The sequence below is a fragment of the Glycine soja genome, chromosome 11 (genome assembly GCF_004193775.1).
Source record: "Glycine soja cultivar W05 chromosome 11, ASM419377v2, whole genome shotgun sequence".
NCBI lineage: Eukaryota > Viridiplantae > Streptophyta > Magnoliopsida > Fabales > Fabaceae > Glycine > Glycine soja.
In genome coordinates, this window is record NC_041012.1 from 15,337,634 (window position 1) to 15,352,472 (window position 14,839).

The 14,839-nt window shown below is 32.9% G+C and overlaps 1 protein-coding gene across 1 annotated transcript; it reads left to right on the forward strand.

Annotated features, from left to right (window-relative positions):
* The first annotated feature begins 10,674 nt into the window (after positions 1–10,674).
* LOC114372956 (protein MAIN-LIKE 1-like) lies at positions 10,675–12,781 on the forward strand. The gene is made up of 7 exons (XM_028330528.1): positions 10,675–10,848; positions 10,888–11,016; positions 11,135–11,393; positions 11,661–11,794; positions 11,897–12,061; positions 12,143–12,511; positions 12,605–12,781. The coding sequence occupies exons 1-7, from the start codon at positions 10,675–10,677 to the stop codon at positions 12,779–12,781; spliced, it is 1,407 nt and encodes a 468-aa protein (XP_028186329.1).
* The last annotated feature ends 2,058 nt before the right edge of the window (positions 12,782–14,839 follow it).

Consider the following 14,839-nt stretch of genomic DNA (forward strand, 5'->3'; position numbering starts at 1 on the left):
ATCTCCCCTTAATTTAAAATGAATTACACTTTTAAGATATTTTAACTCAAATTAAAAATAAATATTTTTTTCATTTTATTTTACACACTTTATCGCTGTTCACTCATCATGTGTATTATTGTCTTGACTCCTTAGTTAACCGCGACTATATCCTAGTCGAAATTGGTTTCTCTATTGTCCCTTTTCAAGCTGTCCTCGTGTTGTCTCTTCAAAATGATGTCGTTTTGAAAGGACAGCACGGGAACAACTTGAAAAGGAACAACAGAGAAGTCAGGTCCATCCTAGTCATGTAGTTTCAGTTATAGATACACAATTCATAAAATAAATAAAATAAAATAAAATTCAAAATTCACAACAAACTTGCGATTCTAATCTTTTTCTATGGTAATTTCTATGGGGACCAATGGCACAAATGACCTACTGGTGGGAAAGTAACGGTACTGTTACAGTAGATAACTTTATACTGTTTGATGTAAAATAAACGGTCAGATTTTAATATGATAATGTATATGATTTTTATTTTATTCTTTGACAACTGTATATGAATATATTTTATATATTTAGATTTAATATATATATATATATATATATATATATATATATGATGTATTTTAATTAAATATTATAACTAAATCCATATACAGTTGTCAAAGAATAAAATAAAATTCATATACATGATCATATTAAAATCTGACAGTTCTAGAGACGGTCTTGAATTTCTCATAAATTTCAAAAAAGTTTGTAACATTGTACTGCTGATAGTAATTCTCAGGCCGTATAAGGTTGTGCTGATACAAACCATTGCCTAAACAAAATAAATACTACAAACGAAAATATCAATCCATAATAATAAGGACGTGCTGCTCCACTCACTATAACAATTTATTTTGAGACCTAGTAGGCAAGTGGCATGCATCTTTAGGAAAAGGATCTCCAAATCTTACAAGTCCCACTAGGGACAAAATTCACATTAGAACAGTAAAAAGATGTCATTCTGCCAAGACCAGAATGCAGGACCATTCCCACCTTTCAGCAAAGAAATATATAGGACATATATATAATAAAAAGAAAAAGAAATAGGACATGCAAAAAATACATTACCATTAATAGCAAAGAACAGAACCTGTCTTCCATACAGATATGTCATCATACATTATGAATGCAGTGGACCCATCCTTCACGTGTTTATGAGGCACAAATTGGATCTTTACCCTCTGAAATGATCAGTAGGAAAAGACTTGGATCGAATTAATTTTTGCTTTTAACCACACCCAGGATATCAGACGTTGATAAATAAAATAAAATAAAAAAAGAATTCTTCCATACACAGTTTTAGCATTGTCTGTTTCCTTGCGAACAAAATGTAGCTAATTAATAATAAAATATATTTTCTAGAGCACAATTCAGCTCTGTAGAAGAGAAGGCATTAATTAGGAGAAATGCAATGAGTTTGCTGTGTGTACTTAAGTTGATGATCGACCAAATCGTAGAGGTTGCATTTTATTTTTAGGTTTCCATACACTAGTTAACTTTCTCTTTTTTATGATGAGTGGCGCACTGGTTAATCTATAGAGAAATGATTTTTAAACACAATTTTTCCCAATATTTAACTAACATTTAACATTTATCATTTTTCTTTATTTTTATTTTTTTTATCACATTATATTACTTAAAAGTCATTTTTGTATTGATTACGTGTAAATATTATAGAGATTAAGCCGTGTTCCCCTACTTAGCCAACAAGTTGAAGTGCTGAATTTGTTTATAATTTAATATGAAATCTGATACACAAACAATAATATATACATGCACAACAACATTTTTTGTATTTATATGTAATAAATGATATGTAATAGAGAAATAAACACAAAAAATATACCAACTGTTATATGAATTGTTAGACATGTACAAATTCTCATTTAATATTGAGTGCAAGGAAAAACAATTTAAAAAACAAATGATAAAGACTTTAATAATTATTTAGTCCTACAATATAAGGGTATTTTGCTTTTAATTCTTTATTTTTTTTCCTGTCATTAGATTTCTCCATTAAATCCAATTGAAAAATTACAATAACCAAAATTAAAACAAAAACTTATAGAGAGAAAAAAATTAAGGGATTTGTTTGATTCACAAAATATTATAATATTGAACAAGATAAATATTTTTGTTTTATGTTTGATTTAAAAAAGATTATGAGATAAAACAAATCAAACAAAGGAGGATAAGATTTTTGTCACTAAAAAAATAGACGACAAAATTTTGTCTCAGATACAAAATATTAAAAAGATACATATATTCATATTTTTATCTCTTTTGTAACAAAAAATAATAGCTAACCTATGTAATCATTTTAAAAAAGAAACATAAGATTTTTTTATTCTAATCTCTCTCTTTTTATTTTGGTAAGCACAATAAATTTAATATAAAATGAATTAGGATAATTAATATTAGATATTTTACTGAATTTTATATTATCTTACCTGTATTTTCTATTATTCGTTAAACTATATATAAGATAAAAAAGTATTATGTAACTTATATTTTTATCTTAGTGTTGTTTTTCTTATCTTGTTCAATACCATATTTTAAACGAATCAAACCTACCTTAAAAAGAGTAAAATGAAAGAAACCAAAATTAATTAAGGGGATAAAAACAAAAATAACCTTTTTTAAAGAACTTTCTACAAAACTCTGCTAATTAATTATCGTCTATTACTGTTTGTGTATAAAAGCTTCTCTTTGAAAACTCTTATTAGACGAAAAAATGTCTTAAAAAGAATTTTCGGTTAAATTATAATTTTATCCCTTCTTGTAATTTCTATCTTTACACCCTTCTTATAACTTCCTATTTTTCTTTCTCTTGACTTAGTCCTTCATCCAGTGTTCCTTCTTGTTCCTCTTGCTCCTTGTCCCTTCATCACTTGAAGTTCAAACCAGTATAACATGAAAGTCAATTATAAAGTATTGAAAGATTACAATGAGACTTGTACATTTCACAACAATAATTAAACTGTCCTTCAGAGAATAAATTTTATAATAAAGATAGATCAACAAACAATTAGGTCTGACAACATTAATGAATCAAATAAACTCAAACTTTAAAATTTGATTTGACAGTTGATTCATTAAATTTAATTTAAGAACCAAATGAGTCAAATTTGCGTTCAAAGTTATGCTCCTTAAAGAGTTGAGCTTGAACTATATATAACTAGATTCAATTGACTCGTGAACTAACTTAATATATAAATTTATCTATTTAATTATATCTAGATCTATCTATTTATCTATGCATATGTTAAATATTTTATATTATTGAATTCTTATAATTATTTATAGTTAATTTAATATATATTTTATGAAATGCGTAAACAAAAGCATGTACAATAATTATAAGTTTAGCATATACATATATAGTAATATATTTAATATTATTAAATTGATATAGTTATTTTTTTGTGCATAAAATAAATAAATAAAAATATGTAAAATAATTATAATTTTAAATTGAGTCAAGCTAACAGAGTGTTCACGAGTTTAAATCGAATCAAAATCAAACTAGAAATATAGATTCATATTGAACTTGAGTCAAATTTCAAACTGAATCAAGCTCGACTAATCTCAACTCATTTTAAACCCTACAAACCATCATTAGTGTCACCAATGATGCAAGACCCAAACTTAGAATTAATATAATATAGAGAGAAAAACATTTCAGAATATTTGCATCTTATGATGCTCTGAATTATCATTGATAATTTAGATATGTATTCTATAATACGTATTTCAAAATATATTTGTAATATTCTGAAATAAGCAAGTATTCAAGAATACATTTATGGAATACCCATGATGGAACAACAGTTCTGGACAAGGCTTTAAATTCCATATTGGTTAATCCAAACAACAACAACAAAAAAAGTGGTTGCTGCGAAAAAAAAAATGTAACCCAGAACAACTTGCCTAAAACGACTTCTTGAACGACAAGGACAAGTTGCAGTGGTAGTTAAATTATCCTTTACTTCATTAATGGCGGTGATAGCTAGGCAAAGGCGCACAAATGAAAAATGGAAAGGATAAAGAGAAAGTGAGAGAGGTACTTCGGCAAGGAAAAATTATAATAAGGAAAGGAGGTGCTAGGATTATTTCTAGGTGCCTGATGAGTATAAGAGGGACTAAGGGCATTATTATCCAATTATTGTGTTTTGACTTTCCTACGGGTGCAAGAAGCTAATTCTGTAGTATAGGAAGCAACGGCCTAATAACATTTGCTCTAGGTAAAGGCTTTACGTAGGGCCCAATTTGATTGCATCTTGTTACTAATTTGGGTGATGCTAGGTGCACCCAGCACTTTACGTAAAAAGACTTTATTACCCTGCTAATTTTTAAAACATTTGTGCACCTAGCGCTTCACTTTCTCTCTCCCACTTTTTGTATTCTTCTTCTTCTTCACCCAGCGCTTCACTTTCTCTCTCACAGCTTTCATATTCTTCTTCTTCTTCACCCAGCTTTTCGTTTCCCTGCGTGCCATGGTCTTTGTTTCCTTGCGCAATTTTGGTATTCTTCTTCCGGGGCATTGTCATTTGCAGTGACGTGGAGTTACAGTGAGGTGCATTGAGGAGGTTCCCGTGAAGAGCTTCGCCACTGTCCACCGTCAAGGTAAGCACTGTTTCCATTTCTTCTACTTTTGCACTGCTGTAGTTAGGTTGATCCGCTAGGGTAGTTAGGTTGATCTGCTAGTGATTTAGTTGATCCACTAGGTTGTTAGTTGATTCGCGTTAACAGCAGGTGAATAAACGTAGAGGATCCATAATTGTTTTTGATGATCCGCAATTGTATTTGGGGTACGAATCAAGTTGATCCGCAAGAATGTATTTTAATTTTAAAAAGTGGAAATATGAAAAATGGTTTTTAATTAGGGTTTAGGGTTAATTTTGAGGCTTTTAGCCTAAAGTATGATATTGTATAATGGTTGTTTAAGATATTGGTTTGAAATTTGGTTTTGAGGCTTTTTATTGTATAATGTATGAAAGTATAATGCTTGTTTAAGATATTTGGTTGGTGTCAATTTATATTTTGAAGGTTTCAGTGGTTTATTACTTTATTTATATCCTGTATGGTAGTGAATAACAAATTGAAAATAGGAACACAAACTATTAGGTTGTAGCTTTACTTTGAACACAAACTATTAAGTTTTACTTGTCATATGGTGCTTCTCATATCCTGTAATCTTTTTAAAGGGCTTCTTATGTGGTGCTTGTCATGTGCCTAAAAAAGATTAGAACCCTTAAATTTAGACAAGAATTAGGTCCAAAACTTATTGAAATTGTTGTATAATAGATCATTAATCACATAACAAAATGATAAACTATGTTAGCAATAAGAGAAATAAATGGTGCCACTCGGATGCCACATAGTTGAACCTAGTTGAAGTGGAGGTGTATCATTGGGAAAAACTTATGATTCATGGGACACAACCATTGATCTTAAAGTCACTGCCTCTGTTCCTAGTGAAGATTCTGATTGCATTGTTCTTAACCAAACAAGAATTGGATTCTCTCAAGCTGAAAACAAGCTTCCCTGATCCTTCGTAGTCTAAGCTGTAACCTTTCCACTTCTTGTAAATGCTCAGGGCCTCAACCATGCCTCCTTGCACATTTATTGAAAATGTTAAATTAAACAAACTACAACCTTCCATATGAAATTGAATGACTCAAACTTAGAGATTGAATTTCTAACCACACGCTTACATTGCATTTTCTATCTACAAACAATATTGAAACCCACCACTTCTCTCCTCTCTCTCTTTTTTTTCTCATCACCAAATCAATATTAATATTATTTCTGCTAATTAAAGTACATGTACACACATTATATATATATATATATATATATATATATATATATATATATATATATATATATATATATATATATATGTTGGATCAAGTGGCCTCGGAATAATTAAGAAGGGGGGGTTGAATTAATTATTAATGTGTCTTGACTAATTAAAAATTTACCCTTCTTAATATTACTAGATTTAACTAGGCTTTTACTACTAAGTTACGAAAGTAAAGAATAGAAACAGAAACTTAACCAAAAGTAAAAGCGGCAATTAAAAGTACATAGCGGAAATTAAAGAGTGTAGGGAAGAAGAAGACAAACACAAGATTTATACTGGTTCGGCCACAACCCGTGCCTACATCCAGTCCCCAAGCAACCAACGATTCTTGAGATTTCTTTCAACCTTGTAAAATCCTTTACAAGCCAAAGATCCACAAGGGATGTACCCTCCCTTGTCCTCTTTGAACAACCAAGTGGATGTACCCTTCACTTGAACCGATCCACAAGAGATGTACCATCTCTTGTTCTCAGTATAACAACCCAAGTAGATGTACCCTCTACTTGTGCCACAAAGGATACACCCTCCAATGTGTTAGGACAAATAATTCTCAGGCGATTAGTCCTTTGAATCTTTGTAAGGGGAAACAAAAGATATCTCAGGCGGTTAGTCCTTTGAAATCTTTTGTTTAAGGTGAAGGGAAGAATCAAAAGAATTCTCAGGCGGTTAGTCCTTTGAATTCTCTTGGAAAGAGAGAAGGGAGACACAAAAGAATTCAGGAGGTTAGTCCTTCTATTCCTTTGGCAAAGGGAGAAGTGAAGAAAAGATAGCACACTTTTGTTTTCTGCAGAATTTTCACTTGCAGAAAAACAAGGTTTGGAAAACAAAACTTAGAAAGCTTTTTGACAAAGGAAGAACAAGAAGAGTTGTAAAAGTTATTTTGAATGTAAGTCAAGGTCTTACTTTTATAGACTCTTCATGTCTGGTCAAGAAAACCATTGGAAGAGGTATAACCTTGAGAAAATCATGTCAAGAGTTACAACTTTTGACCTTTTATTCAAAAGTTATCACTGGTAATCGATTACCATAATCATGTAATCGATTACACAATGCATTTTATGAAAAGTTGTGACTCTTCACAATTGGATTTGAATTCCAACGTTCAGATACACTAGTAATCGATTACCAATATAGTGTAATCGATTACACCATTTGAAAAATATTTTGGAACGTTGGAAATCAGTTAAAAACATTTTGAAATCAAATTTTGTAAATCATGAAGATTTTGACGATGTCAAGAAGAATTAAGAATTTGCTTGAGAAAGGGGGAGAATGTAAATCATGCAAGCTTTGATGGTGTTGAGAAGAAATCACATGTTTGTCATCATCAAAAAGGGGGAGAATGTGAATGTATGTATACATGATTTTGATGATGTCAAAAGAAGAATCAAACAAGGCTCATTTTGCTTCAAGATTAATACAAGATTTTTTCAACAAACAAAGCCTTGATTCAATATTTCTTCAAGATCAAGCCTTGCCTCAAAATGTAGAGATTTCAAGTCATCCAAGGCACATGTAATCGATTACCAATACATGTAATCGATTACCAAGGCACATGAAAGTGTGTAATCGATTACACATCATATGTAATCGATTACCAGAGACTCTGAACGTTGGGAATTCAAATTATAACTGTGTAATCGATTACACAAACATTGTAATCGATTACCAGTGGAAAGTTTTCAGAAAATCTGCCAACAGTCACATCTTTTCATTAGATTTGTGAATGGCCATCAAAGGCCTATAAATAGGTGACTTGGGCACGAATTTTATGGAGAGAGTTTTGCTGGTCCAAAATGTCTTATCCTCTCAAAAGAAAATGAGAGAGATTCCAAGAGAACTTCATTGTCAAATGCTTTCTCAAAGAACTCTTGGGCAAACACTTGCACATCCATTAAAAGTTCATCCATGGATCTTCATTGTAATATTCTTCTCTTGAAGAGAGAATTCTTCTTCCATTCTTCTTATTCAATGAGATTGGTTAAGAGATTGTGAGTCTCTTGTTGTAAAGGATTCCTGAACACAAGGGATGGGTTGTCCCTGTGTGGTTCAGACTTTGTAATGGATTTTACAAAGATAGTGGAAATCTCAAGTGGGTTGCTTGAGTACTGGACGTAGGCACGGGTTGTGGCCGAACCAGTATAAAACTGTGTTTGCATTCTCTCTTCCCTTATCTCATTTATGTTAATGCAATCAATTTTGCCTTGCATGTTTAAAGAACATTATTAAATTGATTGTTGCTGCTTCTTCTGCATTCTAAGCCTATCCCTCTTAAGATAACTGAGGCCACAAGGTCCAACAAATTTGGTCACTGGTAATCGATTACATGAAACTTGTAGAAGCAAGCTTCATGATGTTGAATCAAGATTGATTCAAGGAGTTTTGATGATAACAAAGATGATGACAAAAAGCCCAAGAGAATGAGTTCAAGATTGAATCAAGAACACTTCAAGAATCAAGAGGAAATTTGATTTCAAGATTCAAGAATCAAGTTTCAAGATTTAAGTTTCAAGAATCAAGAATCAAGAATAATCAAGTTGAAGATTCAAGAATCAAGAAAAGACTCAATCAAGATAAGTACTAAAATTTTTTTCAAAACATTGAGTAGCACATGAATTTTTCACAAAACCTTTTACCAAAGAGTTTTTACTCTCTGGTAATCGATTACTAGTAGCAAAGATTATTTTCAAAAAGCTTTCAACTGAATTTACAACGTTCCAATTGATTTCAAAATGGTGTAATCGATTACAATGATTTGGTAATCGATTACCAGTGTGTTTGAACGTTGAAATTCAAATTCAAATGTGAAGAGTCACATCCTTTCACAAAAATGCTTTGTGTAATCGATTACAATGATTTGGTAATCGATTACCAATGATAAGTTTTTAACAAAAATCAAAAGATGTAACTCTTCCAAAGGTTTTCAAGTTTTTCTAAAGGTTATAATTCTTCTAATGGTTTTCTTGACCAGACATGAAGAGTTTATAAAAGCAAGACCTTAACTTTCATTTTACAACACATTCATAAAAATTATTACAATCCTTTACAATCTTTGAATCTCTTTGAACATCTTCTTCTTCTTCTTCCTTTGTCAAAAGCTTTCTTAAAGTTTCTGGTTTTCCAAACCTTGAAAACAAAACTTGTGTTATTCATCTTTTTCATTCCCTTCTCCCTTTGCCAAAAAAAATTTGCCAAGGACTAACCGCCTGAATTCTTTTTGTGTCTCTCTTCTCCCTTTTCCAAAAGAACAAAGGACTAACCGCCTGAATTCTTTTGTGTTTCCCTTCTCCCTTGCCAAAGAATTCAAAACAACACAGTCTGAGAATTCTTTTGATTCTTTCATTTCCCATAAACAAAAAATTTCAAAGGACTAACCGCCTGAGAATTCTTTTGTTTCCCCCTTCACAAAGTTTCGAAGGACTAACCGCCTGAGAACTTTGTCTTAACACATTGGAGGGTACATCCTTTGTGGTACAATTAGAGGGTACATCAACTTGGGTTGTTGTGACTGAGAACAAGAGAGGGTACATCTCTTGTGGATCAGTTCTAGTGGAGGGTACATCCACTAGGTTGTTCAAAGAGAACAAGAGAGGGTACATCCCTTGTGGACCTTTGCTTGTAAGGGACTTTACAAGGTTGAAAAGAAATCTCAAGGACTGCATGTCGCTTGGGGACTGAATGTAGGCACGGGTTGTTGCCGAACCAGTATAAAACTCTTGTGTTTGTCTTCTTCTTCCCTACACTCTTTAATTTCCGCTATGCACTTTAATTATTGCTTTTACTTTTGGTAACATTAAGAAGGATAGATTTTTAATTAGTAAAGGTTCGCTAATAATTAATTCAACCCCCCCTTCTTAATTATTCCGAGGCCACTTGATCCAACAAAACTGGTAATCGATTACCAGAGAGTAAATACTCTGGTAACTTAGAAAATTTTTGAGAAAACTCTTTTGTAAAACAAAATTGTGCTATGTTTGGATTTTTGAAAAATACTTCCCTTGTGAAGTCTTGACTATTTCTTCTCTTGAATCTTGAAATCAACTTCTCTTGAATCTTGAGTCTTGAATCTTGATCTTGATTGTTCTTGAATCTTGAATCTTGAAACTTAATTGTTCTTGAATCTTTGATTCTTTGAGACTTGATTCTTGAAGCCTGATTCTTTGGAACTTGCTTAACTCTTGATTCTTTGGCATCATCAAAAATAATCTTGGAAGTCATTGCTTCCACAATATATATATATATATATATATATATATATATATATATATATATATATATATATATATATATATATATATATATATAATGCAATAGATGCCAAATAAGTATTCTTCAAAGTCCATTACCAAGTCTTCTTCAAACTGGTCAATCATTCGAAAGTCCATACCCAAACACAAAGCACCTAATTTCTCGAACCTTCCCCTTCAATATAAAATCCCTAGTTTCAAAACCTTTCCCAAACCAAACCAAATCTTTTTTCCAAAGCCATACACGCAATTTCCAAATCCTTCTACAAAAGGGAGTTTCAAAACCTCTTCCAAACCAAAATGACACTCAAAGTTTTCACTTTCCAAATTATCCTCCATAACGGTGGCTGAAAACATGTTCTAAACCTAACAAATACACAAGTTAAAAAAAAACCACACACACACACATAAAATTTCTAAATTTCTCCTTGAGAAGGGAAAATGAAAAATACCCTTTGAACAAGTTAATATTGTGATGAATTTGTGTGGTTTAGTGATGGAATTTGTGGTAGACATTTGTAGATCATGGTTAGGACTAAAGGCTTAGGTCGTGCCTTAGGTAGGGTTGTTAACAGAGGTCTTGGCAGAGGGGATCATGATGATCCTGATGGTGCTCCCCAGTGGCGAAGTCCTATCGCATCGGCATGCAAGCAATTGGTGTCGGTCACTGTTGTCGATGATGAGCCAGTGGTACCTGTGGTAGCTGCCGATAAGCCGATGGTAGATGCTCACGTATAGGACATTGGTGCAGACACCGGTGCAAAGGCTGCTGCAGATGAGTCTGAGGGATTTCCTGGTGGACCGACCGACCCATCCGTGCTTACCGAGTATGCTGAGCATGTTGTAGCCATCGTATGGACGGGAGAGGTATTTATAATTTTCAATTAAAGTTATTTGTTAAGTATGTGTTATTATTGAAATGAAATTTGTGTTCCTTTAAAATATTATGTTAATGAATTGTCTGTTCCTTTATACTTCAATTTAGGAACGTCCTGAGTTAAAGTTGTCCTCCCATAGGAGGAAGGTGCAGAAATTAGGTAGGCCTATCCCTACAATTGAGGGGCTAGTTGCTAGGACAGGACTAAGTCCTTTGATCGCGTGTTCAGTAGACACTGGAAATCGGGGACTTATATCCTCGTTTGTGGAGAGGTGGCATCGGGAGACGAGTAGTTTCCATCTTCCTGTGGGAGAGGTTACCATCACACTGGAGGATGTGGCATCTCTTCTTCATCTATCGATCGTTGGCAACTTCCATACCTTCTAGCCTCTGCACGCCAATGAGGCGGTGCTGATGTTGGTTGAGTTACTACTGGTTTCACCAGAGGCAGCCATGGCCGAGACAGGACATTGTCATGGACCATACATACGCCTGTCTTAGCTACGAGACATATATCAACGCAGATGTCAAACCAAACACTGGACAACTGCAACTCGTGCCTATCTTCTTCATCTTCTGGGTTGCACTCTTTTTGCTAATAAGAGTGCAACCCATGTTCATGTTGTGTTCTTAGACGCCCTGCGTGACCTTAGTCAGACTGGGAGGTATGCATGGGGAGTTGCTGCCCTGGTGCATATGTACGATCACCTGAATGATACTTGTATCAGCACCAGCCGACAGGTTGCTGGTTACATCACCCTGTTACAAGTAGTTAACATGTTTTTCATAAGTTAATTAACAACAATGTTTTAATTACGGTATTTTAGATGTTCATTTGAAATTCGTATGATTTTAGTGTAACCTCTGTAGTGTTGGATATATGAGCACTTTCCGTCAGTTGCAGAGTGCAACGCTGATTCAGACTACGACGAGGCTTCACCACGTGCATGTCGGTGGATTGCTACGAAGAAGACTGTGAAAAGCATATCTACAGAGACGTACAAGCAGCGCATGGATCGACTCAAGATTCCCGATGTCTATTGGATGTCATATGGGGAGCACTGACGGGTCCAGGAGTTTGATTTGATTTCATGCTTTTCCGGTTAGCTTTGCTAGGGGCCCGTTGTTGTCAGATACCGACCAGAGAGGGCCATGCGCCAGTTTGGATACGTCCAGAGTATTCATGATCTGCCTGTCGATTCATGGGTGTCATTTGACGAGATAGATGGCAGGTGGATGCACTACTCAGACCATCTTGTGCCAGCAGGTGAGATGTGTGTTGTGCCAGGTCAGTGTGCGCCCGACTACATCGACTGGTTCTTCGTCATTTCTCATCCATTCATGACCGCGACACAGACATCAAATCCTTCACAAGATGCACCTGCTACGCAGCCCAAACGTATCCCTCATATCCCTCAGGTCCCGGAGCCAGCAGCAGCATCGACACTTGCCAGGTCTGATGTGGACGAGCCCAGACATGCAGTGGTAAGTGTTACTATTTGGTTAGATGTATGAAATGTCATTTAATTTAATTTTTTAATACTAATTTGTCTAATTTATTTGTTTTCTATTTAACAGGAGGCTTGTCATGCGATCGCTGAGAGGTTGGAGCGTCATCTCAACCTAGGGGTAGTCGCGCCAGGCAGATTGACACATGAGGTCATCGAACAATGCCTCAGGATTGTCAGGGGTGTCACAGAAGACCACATTGTGTATGTGAGGTCTCGACGTAGGCGGCGCACGGATCAGCCATAGTTTCTTTACACATTTGATATTATCATACGATGTATATACTTTTCTTGTACTTGAAAACATTTTTTGTTTTTGACTAAACATTTTGTATATTTAAAGTTATTTTTGTTTATAATATTAGTGTTAACGTTTAAATGTTATTTTTAAATTACATGATTCCAAATTCATTTGAAATTTGTTGAAATAGTATGAATGTCATTTAAAATTGAAGCAAATAACTCAAAACTAATTTAAAATAATACGATATAGATGTAACTAATTTAGAAAACTTTTTTTCTTATTCTCTTACTAAAAACTATTTTGAAGCAAACTACTTATTTTAGAATTTTAATTTATTTATATAGTTTTTAAATATTCATTATTTATTTATAATTTAAACAAATATTTTAACTTTATTATCATAAATCCATTAGGATAATATTTTTTTAATCACATGCTATATTTTAATTAGATGATAAACAAAAGAGACATAAAATAAAATTTAATTTGAATCTATTTACATAAATAAAATAATATCAAAAATAAGAATTAACTAACTTTTGAGTGTTTAAATTTTTTCAAATGGATTTTAGTTGGTAAATAATTTTTTGATTGGTCATGGTCCTCAAATATTGATTTTATGTCATCACACCATAATAACTCAAATAATTTTTTTAAATTATAATAAATCATATTTTTTATAATTAGATTTTTAGTTCCATAATTTTTATATTTTTAAATTTTTCATTAGTATTTTTAGTTAAAGGAATAACAATTTAATTGACCTTTAAATTATTATAAATAAGAAAAAGAGTTGGATTCCTTTTACAATGCCAACACCACCGAAAACCAATGCCTTGTCAATTTAAAAAATCTGCAAGGTTTTGTCCCTACCTATCCTTTTACAGTCCCTATACTTTCATACAAGTAGTATGATCAGAGATTTTTTTTTATTTTTTATTTAGTCTCTTTGTTTTTTCTTTTTTATTTAATCTCTCTGTTTTTTATGTAGTTCATAGAATGGGAGTTATTTTTTTATTTTATATTTACTCTCTTTGTTTTTTTATCTTTCTATACTTTTTTATTCACCAGCAAATTTATTTTCTGGTCCCAGTGTTATCATTTTAATTTAACAAATTTGTTGATTTAGGTAAACTTTGAACATAAAATAATCATCATACGGTAATGGACACGAATTCAAACATTACATTAATTTCAACATAGTGGAAAGAAATAAAATTTGCATCAAATACTACAACTAAGTCATGCTAATTTTGCGATAAGGACAGGTCGTCTTCCATTTTCATAACATGTTTACTAAAAACAACTAAAATTTCTATTGGCCCAAATTTTTTCCAGTAGTTAGACTACACTAACACCTTCAGCATGTCATCGTTGGTTTTCAGTTCAATTGTTTCAAATTTGATAATTTGATCTGAATACTCATAGTGACTTAGTTGTCAAAAAAACAATCGTCTTACCGTTTGTTTTTCATGAATACCATAAGGGGGAATCCCATGAGGCGCAACTTGCTTGATCAAATCCTTCAGTTCATCCATTGTACATCCAGAAGGAATGTCAAACTTTTTGGGTTTTTTTCATGTGAACGAGTAACCAACAAACTCATTTTGGCATGGCATGTTCCACCTCCTATTGTAATATAGTAGGGCATCATGAGTAAGGGTCATAGTGGCTTTAAGTAAGTTTAATATATCATCTGGTGTTCTACCAATGGTGCATAATAACTCAATCGGACCAACACATGAAAATTGATGATTACACATTAACATTGTGTTAACATCATCATCATTTTTTAGTTGCATACATTGAAAGCGAAGATGGTTACCTATATCTATGAATGGTTGCCGGTAGTAAATTTCATCCAAGTATTGTTTGTCGGTTAGCTGAAGGGTATTGTGTATTCTAGTTTTTAACGTTTGAAAATCACAACCGTTAGGTACTCGAATGGGTACTGGAGTGGAAGTTTGAAAATAAACACCACTGTCGTTGTGAACAATGGATCCATTTGGAAAAATAAAACCTAATATCGAGTTTACAATTGTCTGATTGCTTGTTTCTCCC

What these genes read in the sequence shown, in the direction of transcription:
- LOC114372956 (XM_028330528.1), top strand. Translation starts at nt 10,675, where the DNA reads ATGGTTAGGACTAAAGGCTTAGGTCGTGCCTTAGGTAGGGTTGTTAAC. An exon ending in CCATCGTATGGACGGGAGAG is followed by an intron (nt 11,017 to 11,134) that starts GTATTTATAATT and finishes ACTTCAATTTAG; the next exon opens with GAACGTCCTGAGTTAAAGTT. An exon ending in TCTTCATCTATCGATCGTTG is followed by an intron (nt 11,394 to 11,660) that starts GCAACTTCCATA and finishes TTGTGTTCTTAG; the next exon opens with ACGCCCTGCGTGACCTTAGT.